Source organism: Haematobia irritans, chromosome 1, assembly GCF_050003625.1.
Source record: "Haematobia irritans isolate KBUSLIRL chromosome 1, ASM5000362v1, whole genome shotgun sequence".
NCBI lineage: Eukaryota > Metazoa > Arthropoda > Insecta > Diptera > Muscidae > Haematobia > Haematobia irritans.
This window is the reverse complement of record NC_134397.1, coordinates 136,575,827-136,595,061: the sequence shown is the minus strand read 5'-3', so window position 1 is coordinate 136,595,061 and position 19,235 is coordinate 136,575,827. Positions and strand designations below refer to the sequence as shown.

General features: G+C 33.6%; 1 protein-coding gene and 1 long non-coding RNA gene across 4 annotated transcripts in view; both read left to right on the top strand.

Moving 5' to 3' along the window:
* The window catches only part of LOC142221881 (uncharacterized), a 41,766-nt gene that overhangs the window by 10,278 nt on the left and 12,253 nt on the right, over positions 1-19,235 (top strand). For all 3 annotated transcript variants that reach the window (XM_075291739.1, XM_075291738.1, XM_075291740.1), the window contains exons 3-6: positions 4,275-4,691; positions 4,760-4,949; positions 14,246-14,670; positions 14,744-14,957. In XM_075291739.1, the coding sequence (XP_075147854.1) occupies positions 4,275-4,691; positions 4,760-4,949; positions 14,246-14,670; positions 14,744-14,957 (1,246 nt within the window). The remainder of the gene's footprint in view (positions 1-4,274; positions 4,692-4,759; positions 4,950-14,245; positions 14,671-14,743; positions 14,958-19,235) is intronic.
* Positions 8,359-9,149, top strand: LOC142221882 (uncharacterized). The gene is made up of 3 exons (XR_012718220.1): positions 8,359-8,693; positions 8,779-8,877; positions 8,952-9,149. It is a non-coding gene; the product is annotated as an uncharacterized LOC142221882 (long non-coding RNA).

Genomic DNA, 19,235 nt, shown 5'->3' with positions numbered 1-19,235 from the left:
ATAGGATATGTTTTTCAATACTTTATTTTAAAGACATTTTTTACTTGAAACATAGCATAATTTCTACTGGAAGTCTTGTTTTTAACGGACATTTTATAGCATATGAAAAAAAGCTGAAAAAGCGAAAAATTGAAATGTGCTTCGTAGAGTTAAGTACACAAAACCCCATTTAAAAGAGAATTGTGTCTTAAAAGCATCCTTACTTGCAATCTCCGCTTCTTTGGTTCGCAATCAATATCAAAATTGTTAAAGTGGAGACACAATATTTGGAACCGGACATGCTTTTTGTTCAGTGTATAGTGCCCTTTCGTTAGTTTTTATGAAGATCCCTTTAATTACCTTTGTTTGAATATTTTGACTTACTCGTCCTACGTTCCGATTTGTTTTGACGAAACAAAAAAATTGTGCCCGTAATGCGAAAATGATAAACAAAACTCACGCTCTTTTTTTCAAATATATTTTATCTTGGTTCCGAATGAATTTTCTCTCCGAATACTAATTTTAATATTTTACTTAAGCATATACAATTTTTGGCGAAGTCTTATATCACAACATATATATTTTTACTCATAATATGTAAATTTATACTTGTTTATATTCACATATAGTAGTTTTCCTATATTTAATGAAATTTTCTTTGTGTATATATATTTGTAATGCGCCAATTGGTTACTTTCATTATTTTACTTCCAGCATACACTTTGTCTCTCTTTGTAAACACATATATGTTTATGGGCTATTTCTAAATTAATATATGTTTGCATCCAAGCATATTATATTTACAAACATTTTATGTCCCAAACATAATATGTTCTAACATATTAACATATATGTCCCAAACATATTATGCTAGTTTATGAACATTATATGTTTGCACTCAAAAATATTGTGTTTAAAAATTTGAGTTCCAAACATATAATGTTTATACCCAAACATATGAAAAACAGTCTTTTTCGTCCGTGTAGCTCCTGATATCAGACATTTCTGCTCAGATTGTGACAAGACTCCCATAAACATGTACCCCTTTATGTTCTTAAATATGGAAATGCAATTTATCTCCCAAACCTATACCATTGATACCCCACAAACAATGTCTACTAATTCAGTAGGTGTGGTTTAGCCTATGATATAGCCGGCCTCGCCCGACTTTCCACTTTACTCACTTGTTTAATAATGAGCTCAATATTAGTGGCATACTAACTCTGTAGGAGCTCCTAATATAAGACATTTCTGTTCAGATTGAGATAAAGCTCCCATAAACATGTACCCCTTAATGTTCTTGAATACGGAAATGCGGCTTATCTCCTAAACCTCTTTCAATGATCCCCACAAATGCTTATGTTTACTAATTCAGTAGGGGTGGTTTAGGGTATGATATAGTTGGCCCGCCCGACTTTCTACTTTACTCACTTGTTTTTAAGATGGGGGTATATTAACTTAGTCATTACGTTTGTAACATATCGAAATATTGTTCTAAGACCCCATAAAGTATATATATTGTGGGCCGTGATGAAATTCTGAGTCGATCTAAGCATATCCGTCCGTCTGTTGAAATCACGCTAACTTCAGAACGAAACAAGCTATAGACTTGAAACTTAGCACAAGTAGTTGTTATTTATGTAGGTCGGATAGTATTGCAAATGGACCATATCGGTTCATATATACGTAAATAGCCGCCATATAAACGGACCCCATGATTTGGCTTGCGGAGCCTCTAAGAGAAGCATATTTCATCCGATCCGGCTGAAACTTGGTACATAGTGTTGATGTATGGTCTCCAACAACTGAGCAAAAAATGGTTCACATCGGTCCATAATTACATATAGCCCCCATATAAACCGATCCCCAGATTTAGCCTGCACAGCCTCAAAGAGAAGCAAATTTCAGCCGATTCGGCTGAAATTTGGTACGTGGTGTTAGTATATGATCTCTAACAACCATGCCAAAATTGGTCCATAATGGTTTATAATTATATAGAGCCCCCATATAAACCGATCCCCAGTTTTAACCTCCTCTTGAAGGAGCCAAATTCATCCAATCCGGTTGAAATTTGGTACATTGCGCTAGTAACATATATGGCCGATAACAACCATGCCAAAATTGGTCCGTATCGATCTATAGTTATATATAGCCCCCAGTTAAACCGATCCCCAGTCACAGAAAAATCACGAGTGCCAGTCGAGCCAAAAATAATCTACCAAAATTTTATTGCCACAGAAAATGTTGTCCAAATTGTATATTTCTATAGAAAATTTTGTCAGAATTTTATTTCTATAGACAATATTGTCAAAATGTTATTTCTATAGAGAGGAGAGGTATATTTTTCAAAATCTTCCAAAACATCAAGAATTCTACCAATCTACCAAACAGTAGAAAATCTGCCATTTTTGGTAGACTCGTGTTCATAATTGTATACAGCCGCCATATAAAGCGACCCCCATATTTCAATTCTGGCTCTTTAATTACCGCACAAAAGTTCATATCGGTTCGTAATTATTTCTTCCCTATATATACCGATCAATAACCGAATACACTAATAGAAAAAATTAAGTTTCACAATCGTGAACGGACGTTGTCAAAATGAAACGGAAACGTTCACAAAAAATCAAAACGGAATGTTCACGATTTCGTACGCGGGCGTTCACGATTTCATGAACAGCAGTCGTTTTTCTTTGGCCATGAAACGTTTTAAAATAATCGTTAGACGTTGTTATGGCAACTCCGCCGTTGGTGCAATGTGCTAAGGCGACTGTTAACGCGTATCGTGCAGGCAGCACAGGTTCGAGTCACGGTAGCGGAAATATTTTTTTTTTTAATTTTGTTTATAAATTCGTAACTATTACGTTCTCAGATCATGAACGCTGGTTGTTGTCTTGACAACGTATGGTGTGATTTTTACGTTGTCGGATTGACCCCATCTGTTCTCAGTTTGACAACACATGTGTGTTGATTCACTTTCATGAACGGATCACCACGCCGTTCATGATTTTTTCTATGGGTGTATATACATACCTATTGAATCGATCTTTCTTTTGTCTAATATATATCCCGCATGGACTAACTTACAATTTAGAAGATGATGTTAAGAAGTTTTAAGATGGCTTGCCATCGGCCGCAACGCAAGTAATTCAATTATGGATGACCGTCTTTAGTAGTACATAAGATTCGGCCTGGCCGAACTTACGGCCGTGTATATTTTTTTTTTTTTAATGTTGAATGATTTGTTCGAATATGTTACCTTTGGCCTACACAACCATCACACGCTGCACGAAAGTGGCACTGACCCATTCGCAGGGAAGCACCATCTTGAGATGATCGACACTTTGGTATTTCTTAGTGCGGACTTTACTCTCCATAAAAATCCAGGCGCAAAACTCCAACGGATTGAGATCCGGAGATTTTGGTGGTCATTGTGTGGTGTAAATAAAGCGAGGAATCTCCTTTTAAATTCGTTGGATGGACATTCTCTTTTAAATGTCTATGGTCTACGACCGAAATGTTTGTGTGTTCAGGGCATCAATACTGTATTTATGACATTTTCCCGATTATACAAACTGCGAAGCGACCGTTACGACGGCCCGCACCCTTAACACTGTCTGCGCTTGAGTTCTGGTAGACAATAACATAGAAGGTGTAGATTTATCACTGACCTCTTTTTCAAGCAAAGCCGATCATTTTATTTGTTCGCAAACTGTTCAATTTGAAGTGGCTTTTTGTACATCGGTTAGCTCTTGCGCTTTTTGGAACTTCAATAGCTTTAGTCCAACCTGATTTTCCGATATGTGTTGCATACGTTCTCGCAAGATGTTCAGATCACGTTTTCTACCACTGCGGCATGAATTTCGATCAAATATGGCCTTCATTTTTCGGATCGTTTCTGGTGTTGTTACCTTTTTTGGACGCGATGCAATACTGCCTGTATCATAGTAACGAGCAAAGGTACAAGAGAGAAAATATTTATTCTTATTTAAATGCTGGAATGCCAAATATGAAGCAATCACACTGTCACGCTAGAATTCCATCACGCACAACTTTTTTTCTGAATGCTATACCTTAAAATGCTCTTGTAAGCTTGTATAAAATAAAATGAACTGTCACTGGAATAAATCTGGCAGCAGATGGACGAGTGGTTTAGAAATGAAATGATTTCAGGTGATATTTTTTTTCAGTGTAATTTAAAAAATCTCGAAAATTATCGTAAAACCATGAGTTCTTTACTTATTATTACATTTCATCCATTGAAAATGTTTTTTTTTTTTTTAATTTATCTCCAGATGGAATTCTGCTCAAATGTCCACTCTATCAAATGCATTTGCAAAAAATCGTTGGATTTAGACCACCAATAGAATATCTAAAAGATCACAATTTGATCTATTCGCCGCCCAGCAATAATTATCGAGAACACAATCGATATACCCGAGATGGCTACCCCATCACTGATGCCCAATTACAATACCAAAGGAATCAACCTGTCAACGGATCATTAAGATTCGAAAATACAGCAAGTTCAGAATGTAGGCGTATATGTAGTGAGGATGATGCTTGTTTGGCTTATGTTCATCTCTTGGATGTCGATGAATGCTATGGCTATTCATTCTTTGAAAGGAATGCCAATTTCATGGCGGTGGGAAATGATTTGCCTCTGGTAGCCGATGGTGAGGCAGTGTTCTATGAGAAGACGTGTTTGAAAGGTAAGTGAACGAGTTTCGTATTGAAATTTTATGGGAATGAATGAATTTAATTCTTATTGTTTTTGTAGTACCTGAATCATGCAAACAACGTTTGTGGACCTTAACAAAAATACCCGGAAACAGTTTAGTATTCCAGGGAAAGAAAACCATATCGACATTGGTCACGCGACGTGAATGCGCTGAGAAATGTCTATTCGAACACGAGTTCCAGTGTTTATCTGCATCTTTTGCTCCATCCCACCGTAACAATCATGAGAGGTGAGTGTGTATAGGCTAGCGGGGGTACCAGGAGAATTGGTAGGGAATTAATTGAGGCATTCGATTTGCTTATGGAATTTCTATGGAATTTGATATTTGCCTCTTTTGTGTTTTTGTAAGCGACTCAGCAAAAGCGAAATTTGAATTTTGATTGCATTATAATTAACTAAAGTTTTCGGAAATAATTGTAGAAAAATATTCACAATTTTTTATAATTTTTAGTTTTTTTTTTCTACACAGTCATGATTTCATTTTTGTGTAGCCGTTTATAGATTCCCTGGAATTACCCATTTTCAGCAAAAACAAAATATATAAATATGAATGATAGACGAATGAAAGTGCAATGAAGTCATATTTCGAATATTAATCATTTTAATTTTGCGCTTCAATTATGGAAAATAACTTAGGATTGATGTCGAAAATCGACATCACCTCTACTGAATTAGTAAACTTAAGGTATCCTATATCAATGATATCTTTGGGAGATAACCGCACTTCCACACTGAAAAAACAGTGAACTCACCAGGAAGAAAAATTTCGGTTAATTTTAGAAAATGTTGAATATTTTTAGAAAATTTTAACTAAACAGTATTACAAACGCTGGCATCACGCCGATGTCATTAAAATAAGTAAATATTTTTCGACAAATTCAAGAAAATTTATTAGACATAATTCAGTTTTTTCACTTGTTAAAGAAAAATTTGTAGTTTCAAGGAAAAATTTGGAGTTCAAAATTGCAAACGTCTTTAGTGACATATGAAGTTCATGATGAACGCATTTGTAGTACAATTTGCAAATTTAAAGAAATACTGAACTATTTTGTGGGAGACTCGAATTTAGTTAATCTATATGCTTCATTTGTGTATATTTTTTTCCTCGATTTTAGTTAATTTAACTAACGTACGCAAAAAATTATTAGAGTAAAGAAAACTTTTTCCAAACATAATAATTCCATGAACTAAAATAAAGTTAAATTGGCTTTAGTGAAATAGAGAGTTCACTTTTTTTGAGTGCATGTTTAAAAACATTAAGGGCTACGTGTTTATGGGAGATTTATCACAATCTGAACAGAAATGCTTAATATCAGGTTCTATTGTACATTTTTCACCTACAGAGTTAGTATGTCACTACACTCAAAAAAAGTGAACCCTACACCCAGAAAAAAGTGTCTTCGAAACTAAAGGAAGATATGTTCATCAATTTAGTTTAGCCATTTTATTTCCATTCAGTTAAATTTTTGAGTGAAATAATAAAATTTACTTGTTTCTGTAAAAAAAAATCCTAAACTGAAAGCAGTTAGGAATAGTTCATTAACTAGAATAAGGCATGGGATTTTACTAATACTGTTTTCTTCGCTGGGTATAAGTATTTACTACTGTAAAAGAAAATTTTATTCACTGATAACAAAGCATTCGTAAAAAGAAACAAAAACCGAACTAAAACCAAGTTTCCTCAAATTTAGAAAGATTTCTTATAAAATGATAATTCTGACTTCCTTTATTATAGAAAGCTTATCATACATACGAATAACACTTGGCATAGAAAAATATTTTAGTTCATTCGTACTAAGAAGTATTCAATCCTTTCATAACTTAAGGAAACACAATTGTTAGAATATAGGAAAATTTCCTACATTTCTTTTATCTACCTGTAATCGATACCTGTCATCTATGTAAGTGATGTGTTTGCGCGTGGGTTGTTTTTTTTAGTTGGAATCGCGTTGTTATGGTATACGGAGAGATTGTTAAAAAATAATATTGTAAAATAATATAATAACAAGTATATACGGCCGTAAGTTCGGCCAGGCCGAAGCTTATGTACCCTCCATCATGGATTGCGTTGAAACTTCTTCTAAACACTGCCATCCACAATCGAATTACTTAATTTGCGGTAACGCTTGCCGATGGCAAGGTATCTTAAAACCTCCTAACACCATCTTCTAAATTGTATGTAAGTCCATACGTGGTATATATAAAATAAAAAAAGATCGATCCAATACGTATATAATTCAGTTTGACAAAGTAGACATAAAATTTTGACAAAATTTTCTACAGAAATAACATTTTTTACAAAATTTTCTATAGAAATAAAATTTTCACAAAATTTTCTATAGAAATAAACTTTTGACAAAATTTTCTATAGAAATAAAATATTGGTAGATTATTTTTGGCTCGAGTGGCAACCATGATTACACAGAAAAAAAGTGTCTTATAAATTTAAGGACCATTTTGACTTCCACATAGTTCAACAAATTTACTGTAATATAGTTCATTTTTCGTAACCACAACGAAAATTAACTTAGCTAAAGCAAAACTTATAAAAATTCAGTAAATGTTTTTTAGTTCACTAACTACGAAATGGGAAGGATTTTTCCTTAAATAAATTTCCAACACAGTAGTTAATGCATCGTTGATTCTATTATAAAAATACATGGGCAATATAAAAATCTTACTACGAAATGTGGACAATTTACTAAGACAAAATTTTGTATGGAAAAAAATTTTTGTAGTAAAAATTAACTTAACGACATTACCGATTCGTACGATGACTACCTACAGATTATTTCCCTTTTTATTATATGTTGGAGTGTTTTTACTCACATTGAAAATTTTAGTTAAAATAGAATAAAAATTAGTTAATATAATCCTTGACAGGTGTATATAATTTTTATAGATTCCTCATAGATTTGGTATATATTTTACCTTAACTTATAGATAGAATTCCTACTAATCAATAAACGTGCTACTGGAAAATGTGAGTGCATCATGCGAGGGAGTTTTTAGAGACATTTTGTGTATATCTCGTATGATTGTTTGTGTTTGTTATTGCGTCATTTATGCTGTTGTTGGTTGTTTTGATTCTAGAGACAATGGAATGTTCCTTGTGTGTTGTTGGTATCTTTTGTGGTGAGAGTTGTTTTTTTGCAATAGCAAGATCAGAAAGGGAACGTGTGTGTGTGTGTGTGTGGAGTTGTTTTTCTTTACGGCAGGTATGTATCCCTTATGACTATTTGTGTCTTTCAGTTTTATTGTTGCATTCAGTTATGTTGATGCATTTATGAAGTGCACACGTGGATTTAATTTTGCAAAATTGTACGTGCGGTATTGGTGTTTATTAATGAAAATACATTTATTTCGAAACATTTTAGAAACTGAGAAGTGAATGATGTGATGTTAGAGGAACCAAAAACGCTTTTTATTGATAAAAAACAAATAACAGATTAAGGAACTGTATATTTCTGTTAATATGTTAGTTTAAAATTAGTGCGGATTTTAAATTGATTTACATAAAAAATATACAACATGAGTGGTAATAGGATGATTTATATTTATTCTACATCTGGATCATTTTTTTATGTTACAGCAATTCCTACAGGTGAGTACTAAGTTCGAGTTTAGCCGCTAAAATTAAAAATAAATCACTAAGCAAAGTATAAAATTATACGTCTTCGATACAAATTTAAATATAACTTGATGGAGAATAGCCCAAATCAAGTTGTTTATAAAGATTATTTTTTATAATGGATTATTAAAGAAAACTTATAATGGAAATTGCAATTTTAGCCGCTAAACTCGAACTTAATATCCACCTTAAATACTAAATGCTATACTGACAAGTGGAAATTATGTCTAATTTTATAATATTTTTTATTTCAATTATATTCTGAGAATAATTTCAATAACGTCCCATTTGTCCATGGATATGATTCCAATAATGTACCTACTGGATGGATTTTTCAATGTGGTAAGTTTTTCTGTAAACGGTATTTTGTCCGTTTTTAATAAAACCAAAATTTCAATTTATTAAAAATTATTTTTTTCACTTGCAGGTAGACAGGTCTCGTAATGGTAATTTTTTGAATATTCTTACTGTTTAATACTAATTAAGCTGATATCCTTATTGGCTCTAGGAAATACTCTTGAAAACCGTAAGTTAAAGATCAATATGAACGATAGAATTAATTAATTAATAATATTTTTCTTATATTTTGTATAACTTCAGATGCCTCTAAGCCAAATCCGCCCAACAAAAGTTAGCCAAAATCGATGAAATTGGACAATTCAATTGAATATAGCAACTTATGCCACATATATCTTTCATATGGATAGAAAACATGGACATTTAAATTAATTAGTTTAGTCCTAATAACATAGAATATTACTCTTTTGAAGAAGCAATTACTAACTACCGACAAGTAAATGCGTCTAACGTACTAATAAAAATATTTCCTTTATTGTATATCATAAACCATAGTTTTGTGTAATATAATAATAATTCTTTGAAATAAAATAGTGGTGGTTATAGAAAATTGATTTGTTTTGTACGAAAAATTTCTTAGTTGTATACAGGCTTTTTGTACTTTTGATTCCTCAATTTCTCTACTTTTTTGAAAATTATACCGACAAACAGTTTATTTCAAACCAATTTCTTAATACATGTTTCCCAAAAAATTGTTAATTTTTCCGGATAGCAGGAATATTTTGAATGAGTTTAACTATATTCTTCCCACAGCATAGTAATAATGAACTAAAATACGATGTAATACATGAACTAATTTATAAGAAAATCATGAACTTATCTAGATGAAAAAAATCTTTGGCGCCAAATCATGGTCATTCTTACTATGGGTTAGTTCATTTTTCATAAAAAATAGAAAACTTTTTTTTCGGTGTATGAACCGAATAAAATTTGAACAAAATTTTCTATAGAAATAAAATTTTGGCAATGATGAAAATTTTATTATGAACCGAATAAAATTTTAACAAAATTTTCTCTAGAAATAACATTTTGACAAAATTTCTATAGAAATAAAATTTTGACAAAATTTTCTATAGAAATAAAATTTTGGTAGACTATTTTTGGCTCTAGTGGCAACCATGATTATGAACCGATATGGACCAATTTTTGTGTGATTGGACCAATTTTGGTATGGTTGTTAGCGACCATATACTAACACCACGTTCCTAATTTGAACCGGATCGGATGAATTTTGCTCCTCCAAGAGGCTCCAGAGGTCAAATATGGAGAACGTTTTATATGGGGGCTATATATAATTATGGACCGATATGGACCAATTCTGGCACGCTTGTTAGATACCATATACCAATATCATGTACCAAATTTCAGGCGGATCGGATGAAATTTGCTTCTCTTTGAGGCTCCGGAACCCAAATCTGGGGATCGGTTTATATGGGCGCTATATATAATTATGGACCAATGTGGACCAATTTTTGCACGGTTGTTAGAGACCATATACCAACACCATGTACCAAATTTCAGCTGGATCGGATGCAATTTGCTTCTCTTTGAGGCTTCGCAAGCCAAATCTGGAGATCGGTTTATATGGGGGCTATATATAATTATGGACCGATGTGGACCAATTTTTGCATGATTGTTAGAGACCATATACCAACACCATGTACCAAATTTCAGCCGGATCGGATGAAATATGCTTCTCTTAGAGGCTCTACAAGCCATATCTGGGGATCGGTTTATGTGGGGGCTATATATAATTAAGGACCGATATGGACCAATTTTTGCATGGTTGTTAGAGACCATATACCAACATCATGTACCAAATTTCAGCCGGATCGGATGAAATTTTTTTCTCTTTGAGGCTCCGCAAGCCAAATCTGGGGATCGGTTTATATGGGGGCTATATATAATTATGGACCGATGTGGACCAATTTTTGCATGGTTGTTAGAGACCATATACTAACACCATGTACCAAATTTCAGCCGGATCGGATGAAATTTGCTTCTCTTTTAGGCTCCGCAAGCCAAATCTGGAGATCGGTTTATATTGGGGCTATATATAATTATGGACCGATGTGGACCAATTTTTGCATGGTTGTTAGAGACCATATACCAACACCATGTACCAAATTTCAGCCGGATCGGATGAAATATGCTTCTGTTAGAGGCTCCACAAGCCAAATCTGAGGGTCCCTTTATATGGGGGCTATACGTAAAAGTGGACCGATATGGCCCATTTTCAATACCATCCAACCTACATCGATAACAACTACTTGTGCCAAGTTTCAAGTCGATAGCTTGTTTCGTTCGGAAGTTAGCGTGATTTCAACAGACGGACGGACGGACGGACGGACGGACATGCTTAGATCGACTCAGAATTTCACCACGACCCAGAATATATATACTTTATGGGGTCTTAGAGCAATATTTCGATGTGTTACAAACGGAATGACAAAGTTAATATACCCCCATCCTATGATGGAGGGTATAAAAAGTGTTACATTAAATTAGTGAGAAAATGTTCGTTTTTTTCGAAAATTAGTTTATAAAAAAGAAAACACCGGCAGAATAACAGCCCCTTCATTCGACTTCATTTTGGAATCTTCAATCATGAGGTAAAGTCAGTGACGCTAACCTTTTGTGAAAAAATTGGTTTAAGATTTTTTTGTTTATATTTGTAGGTATTGAAATTGTAAAAGGTGGACAAAATTGCTAGGCAGCAACTTATTCAAAGTGAAAGGTACTAGAAGAAGAAAAAAATGTGTTTTAATATTTCAAGTCCAGTCGATGCTATTGATTCTAAATAAATATATTTAATATATTAATAAAACATGTCTTTTATTGAAGAAAAAATTGCTTATATAAATACATAAAATTGTATTTAAAAACGAAGATAAGCAGTTCTAAATTTGAAGTAAAAAGTTTACCACAAATATGTAAGATTTGTCCAAATGAATGAAAAAAGTTAAATAAAATCATTCCATATATGAATTCAATTCAGTTAATTTTTTCTGTAGTACAGTGGTACATAAATATAGGAAAATGTTAACTAATATATGAAATGCGTTCTACCTAATTTCTACGAAAATCACATCGTTCAAACAAATAAAAATGTCTTTGGCGCTATACGAAGTTCAACTTTCTTCACAATGAATTCATTTTAACTTAAAGAAGGCGTCACTTTTTTCTGGGTGTATATTTCACTAAAGCCGATTTAACTCTCTTTTAGTTAATCAAATTATTACGTTTTAAGAAATATTCCATGACATTAATATTTTTTTTTTTGCGTACGTTAGTTAAATTAACTAAAACAGAGAAAAAATTTATACACAAATTAAGCATAAAGATTAACTAAATTCGTGTCTCCCACAAAATAGTTCAGAATTTCTTCAAATTTGTAAATTTTACCAATAATGAGCCCATCATGAACTTTGTATGGTACTAAAGACATTCTTGCAATTTTGAACTCCAATTTTTTCCTTCAAACTATAAAATTTTCTTTAACAAGTCAAAAAATTTAATTATATCTAAAAAATTTTCTTGAATTTGTCGAAAAATATTTATTTATTTTTGTGATATCGGCGTGATGTCAGCGTTTGTAATACTGTTTAGTTAAAATTTTCTTAAGATAATCGAAATTTTCTAAAATTAATCAAAAATTTTCTTCCAAGTGGGTTCACTGTTTTTTCAGTGTAGTTTAAATCCATTATTATTACTTTGTGCCAAACTTACGATGATCGATTAGTAAAGAAGCGTAATGTGACCCCATTTGTCGAAATCGACCGATACATATATATGGTAGCTATATCTAAATTTGATCCGATGTCTTCCAAATTCAAGAGCGTTCGTCCTTATACCAAAAAATACCTTGTATCAAATTGTATCAAGATCTGTGAACACCAAATAAATGGACAGACGGACGGACACCATGGACTAAATCGACTCAGGATGTGTTTCTGAGTCGATCGGCGTATCTTTTATGGGGCCTTGCATCAATATTTCTGGTACGCACATTTTTGGCAAATCAAAGTTATTATTCCCTGACCACTATGTGGTTTAGGGTATAAAAGATATATACTTGTTTCTTATATGACCTATTTTTAAAAAAAGACGTGCCTATAAAGATACGCTATAGACGTGTCTATAAAAATACGCTATGGAAGTGTCTATTAAGATACGCTATGGATGTGTCTATAAAGGCTCGCTATAGAAGTCTGAGGACTTGCCAGAGAAGAGACTCTACAGGCACCCCATAGAACAGTCTTTACAGACTCCCCAAGAAGAGTCTCTAAAGACTCCCAAAAGAAGAATCTATAAAGACTCCCCATAGAAGAGTCTCTAAAGGCTACCCTAGAAGAGTATCTAAAGACTCCCCATAGAATAGTCTACAAAAACTCGCCAAGAAAAGTATCTAAAGACTCCACAAGAAGAGTCTCTAAAGACTTCCCATAGAAGAGACTCTAAAGACTTCCCATAGAAGAGGCTCTAAATCGTTTTGTACAAAGATAAAAATTTGTAAAATTTTTATAGCAAAAAAATTTCTATGGAGATACAATTATGCAAAAAAATCTATAAAGATAAAATTTTGCAAAAGTTTTCTATAAAGATAAAATTTTGCAAACATTTTCTATAGAGATAAAATTTTGCAAAAATCTTCTATAGCAATAAAATGTTGACAAAATTTTCTATAGCAATAAAATTTTGACAAAATTTTCTATAGCAGTAAAATTTTGGCAAAATTTTCTATAGCAATAAAATGTTGACAACATTTTCTGTAGCAATTAAATTTTGACAAGATATTCTATAGCAATAAAATTTGACAAAATAAAAGTTTGACAAAAGTTTTCTATAGAAATACAATTTTGCAAAATAATTTTTTTTTTGTTGAATTTTGGTCAAATCTCGTCCAATGAAGAGTCTCTAAAGACACCCCAAGAAGAGTCTAGGAATTTATAGTACAAACCAATAATCGATTTTCGACTTTATTGACTTTTAATCAAAAATCTATTTTCGATTATTTTTGCCAATCAAAATTCGAATATTCGATTTTTCATAATCGAATTTCATAGAAATAATGATTCTACAAAATATTCGATTTTATTAAATCTATTTGCCTTTTTGTGAGTGTTATCAACAATAGTTGGTAAGAAATGCCACAACTTGGTGTTCCAGTCAAACATGTTAATTTTTTTATTTTTGTTTAATATATTTTTAAAATGTTAAAACCCCCCATAGAAGAGTCTCTAAAGACTTCCCATAGAAGAAAAAAGTTTTCTATAAAGATAAAATTTTGCAAAAAATTTTATAGCAAAAAAGTTTCTATAGAGATACAATTTTGCAAAAATTTTCTATAGAGATAACATTTTGCAAAAATTTTCTATAAAGATAAGATTTTTGTCAGCCTACGAAAAAGCACGTAACAGTAACCAACTGTAATTAGTAGACTTTTTTAATTTGTAGTTTTTCTCCAATATTTGTATACCGAATATTATAACTGAATTTGGCCATTGCCTATTGAATGAATTCTATTTAATTTTTAGATTTATCCAAGATAAATCGGCGGCAGCACGACAACATCAAAATACCTTGGGTAGATGTATACTCAGCGACAAGGATAAAATGATACAACCGGACGCTTTTCGTGCTGCGCCCTATGATGAAGAGTACATCGAAAATCAATGCTATGAAAGACCAGTGGAAAATGATCAATGTTCATATGAGCTATATGCCAACAGTACCTTTATATATGCGGAGACTACTATCACAGGATTGAATCAAAAAGAATGTCAATCGTATTGTTCTCATGAAACAAGATTCTATTGTCAGGGTGTATCGTTCTATTTCGATGGTGATTTGGAGCGTTCTCAATGTCTTCTGCATTCTGAGGATATAATATCGATGGGCCCAAGAAGTTTGAAACAACGTGAAAATTCAGTCTATATGCGAAGGGTCAAGTGCTTGGATGGTAAGACAGAGAGAAAATGAGGTATGAAATATGAAAATACAAATTCTAATCATTTTTAATTTTCTCTCCATAGTTCAAGTTCTATGTACCCACAATGAAATGTCTATACGGTATACACCCAAAGATTGGTTCCAGGGTAAAATGTATGTTAGCATGCATTCCAAAGAATGTATGGTCCAAGGTAATGGAACAAAAAGTACAATGCTAAGATTGACCATAGGTAGTGAAGCCAAAGAAAATAAATGTGGTATATTAAGAGCCTATGAAGTCACCAAGGAATACCAAAGGTAAACCAAAAATAGTATTATACACTGAAAAAAATTAAGGATGCGCAATTTACACAATATTAAGAACAAATTTCTTTAAAATAATGAAACTTTAATTAAGTTTATAATCTTTGCTTCAACAATTTTTTATTAAATTTATGGCACAAATTTTGGAAATTTGCGTCGCTCCGTTAAAGTTGTATGCCTTTGAACTAAGGCACATTTTCTTTAAAGTAAAGAAAACCATTTTTGAGTTAAAGAAATCGTCCTTAAATTAACTGAAACATTTAATTTTTATACCCACCACCATAGGATGGGGGGTATATTAACTTTGTCATTCCGTTTGTAACACATCGAAATATTGCTCTAAGACCCCATAAAGTATATATATTCTGTGTCGTGGTGAAATTCTGAGTCGATCTGAGCATGTCCGTCCGTCCGTCCGTCTGTTGAAATCACGCTAACTTCCGAACGAAACAAGCTATCGACTTGAAACTTGGCACAAGTAGTTGTTATTGATGTAGGTCGGATGGTATTGCAAATGGGCCATATCGGTCCACTTTTACGTAAAGCCCCCTTATAAACGGACCCCAAAATTTGGCTTGCGAGGCCTCTAAGAGAAGCGAATTTCATCCCATCCGGCTGAAATTTAGTACATGTTGTTAGTATATGGTCTCTAACAACCATGCAAAAATTGGTCCACATCGGTCCATAATTATATATAGCCCCCATATAAACCGATCCCCCGATTTGGCTTGCGAGGCCCCTAAGAGAAGCAAATTTTTATCCGATCCGGCTGAAATTTGGCACATGGTGTTAGTATATGGTCTCTAACAACCATGCAAAAATTGGTCGATATCGGTCCATAATTATATATAGCCCCCATATAAACCGATCCCCCGATTTGGCTTGCGAGGCCGCTAAGAGAAGCAAATTTCATCCGATCCGGCTGAAATTTTGTACGTGATGTTAGTATATGGTCTATAACAACCATGCAAAAATTGGTCCACATCGGTTCATAATTATATATAGCCCCCATATAAACCGATCACCAGATTTGACCTCCGGAACCTCTTGGAAGACCAAAATTCATCTGATTCAGTTGAAATTTGGTATGTGGTGTTAATATATGGCCTCAAACTCCCATGCAAAAATTGGTCGATATCGGTCCATAATTATATATAGGCGCCATATAAACCGATCCCCAGATTTGACCTCCAGAGCCCCTTGGAAGAGCAAAATTCTTGCCATTCGGTTCAAATTTGGTACGTGATGTTAGTATATGGTATCAAACAACCATGCAGGAATTGGTTCCTATCAGTCCATAATTATATATAGCTCCCATATAAACCCATCCCCAGATTTGACCTCCGGTGCCTTTTGGAGAAGCAAAATTCATCCGATCTGCTTGAAATTTGGTACGTGGTGGTAGTATATGATATTTAACAACCATGCCAAAAGTGGTCCATATCAGTCCATAATCGTACATAGCCCCATATAAACCGATCCCGAGATTTGGTTTTGGAACCTCTTGGAGGAGCAAATTTCATCCGAGTGAGTTGAAATTTGGTACATTGTGCTAGTATATGGTCGTTAACAACCATGCCTAACTAGGTCCATATCGGTCTATAGTTATATATGGCCCTCAGATAAATCGATCCCCAATCACACAAAAATTGGTCCATATCAAGTTCATAATTGTATATAGAGACCCCCATATTTCAATTCTGGCTCTCTACGTACAAAAAGTCCATATCGATTCGTAATTATTTGTAGACTTAACTATACATAACTTTTTTGTCTAATATATACCATGTATGGACTAAATCACAGTCTTTCGTAGAAGTTTCTACGCAATCCATGGTGGTGGGTACATAAGATTCGGCCTGGCCGAACTTGCGGCCGTATGTACTTGTTATATTTAAGTTTTTATCTTAAATCTTCAAATATAGGCTAAGACTTATTTTGAGGATTTTGTATGTTTAGATCAATGTTTTTATCCCCTCCACCAAAGGATGGGGGTATATTAACTTTGCCATTCCGTTTGTAACACATCGAAATATTGCTCTAAGACCCCATAAAGTATATATATTCTGGGTCGTGGTGAAATTCTGAGTCGATCTGAGCATGTCCGTCCGTCCGTCTGTTGAAATCACGCTAACTTCCGAACGAAACAAGCTATCGACTTGAAACTTGGCACAAGTAGTTGTTATTGATGTAGGTCGGATGGTATTGCAAATGGGCCATATCGGTCGACTTTTACGTATAGCCCCCATATAAACGGACACCCAAATTTGGCTTGCGATTGCTCTAAGAGAAGCAAATTTCATCCGATCCGGCTGAAATTTGGTACATGGTGTTAGTATATGGTTTCTAACAACCATGCAAAAATTGGTCCACATCGGTCCTTAATTACATATAGCCCCATATAAACCGATCCCCCAATTTGGCTTGCGATTGCTCTAAGAGAAGCAAATTTCATCCGATCCGGTTGAATGTGGTACATGGTGTTAGTATATGGTCTCTAATAACCATGCAAAAATTGGTGCACATCGGTCCATAATTATATATTGCCCCCATATAAACCGATCACCAGATTTGACCTCCGGAGCCTCTTGGAAGACCAAAATTCATCTGATTCAGTTGAAATTTGGTACGTGGTGTTAATATATGGCCTCAAACACCCATGCGAAAATTGGTTGATATCGGTCAATAATTATATATAGGCCCCATATAAACCGATCCCCAGATTTGACCTCCGGAGCCCCTTGGAAGAGCAAAATTCATCCGATTCGGTTGAAATTTGGTACTTGATGTTAGTAAGTCCATAATAATATATAGCCCCCATATAAACCGATCCCCAGATTTGACCTCTGGTGCCTTTTGGAGAAGCAAAATTCATCCGATCTGGTTGAAATTTGGTACGTGGTGGTAGTATATGATATTTAACAACCATGCCAAAAGTGGTCTATATCAGTCCATAATCATATATAGCCCCCATATAAACCAATCCCGAGATTTGGTTTTGGAGCCTCTTGGATGAGCAAATTTCATCCGAGTCAGTTGAAATTTGGTACATTGTGGTAGTATATGACCGTTAACAACCATGCCTAATTAGGTCCATATAGTTATATATAACCCTCAGATAAATAGATCCCCAATCACACAAAAATTGGTCCATATCAAGTTCATAATTCTATATAGCCCCGATATAAGCGATCCCCATATTTCAATTCTGGCTCTCTACGTACCGTGCAAAAGACCATGTCGATTCGTAATTATTTGTATACATAACTTTTTTGTCTAATATATACCACGTATTGACTAACTCACAATTTAGAAAACGATGTTAAGAAATGGATTTTTTAACTGAAATTTGTTTCTATGTGAATTGCTTTATAAATATATCGAAAAAAGAGAATGAAAATTCCATAAATGAGGAAGGTCCCTAAAAAAAGTCCTTATTTTAAATAAGCCGCAAAGTTGACTCTGAATCAATACCAAAATCCTTAAGGGAAGGACAAAGTCTTTTGGTATTTGCTATAAATAGCAGGACTAGGTTAAAGTGGTATAATCTGTCCATTGCACTTCTAGTTTTTACCGTTCAATCAATCCGATTATTTCCTTCTGTCGAACCAACCTAATTGTTGCCAAACCTGCTTAACATTTAACATTTTCCAGGTCCGCCAGTAATGCAAAGCTTAAGATTCGCTTACGTCTTGGAAACGCTAGCATATATAGTGGGCGGTTTAAGTTTAAAAGGGACCAAATTTGTTTGGTGTCGCTGCAACCTTTGCAATTCTCCCAACGGATATTCGAATACAGGTAGCCAGAGCTATATCAACGGATTCTGGTTCCTCTGGAATATGTACGGTAGTTCCTACACGCTCACAAAAAATCGCTTCTGTAACATATACTCCCAAACATATTTTGCTTCAAGCATATACATGTTTGGCTATTGCCCAAACATTTATATGTTTGATCTCTTCCAATATATAATATGTTTGAAAGCATATTGGTCTAAACAATATATGTTTGGGTAGTCAATTTCCAAACATTTTGTATTTTTGCATCCAAATTCAATAATGTTGTCTTCCAAAAAACAATATGTTATTATGTGAACATATAATATGTTTGGAAGCATTTTGCACCCAAAAATATTATATGCTTAAAAAAAATTCTCCCAAACAATATTGTGCTCAAAATTTTATTTATTTATTTACATATTTACAATCATAATGAATTATGAAAATAAACAGGTAATATAGGTGCTAACAACATAGGTTTTCGACCTGAATG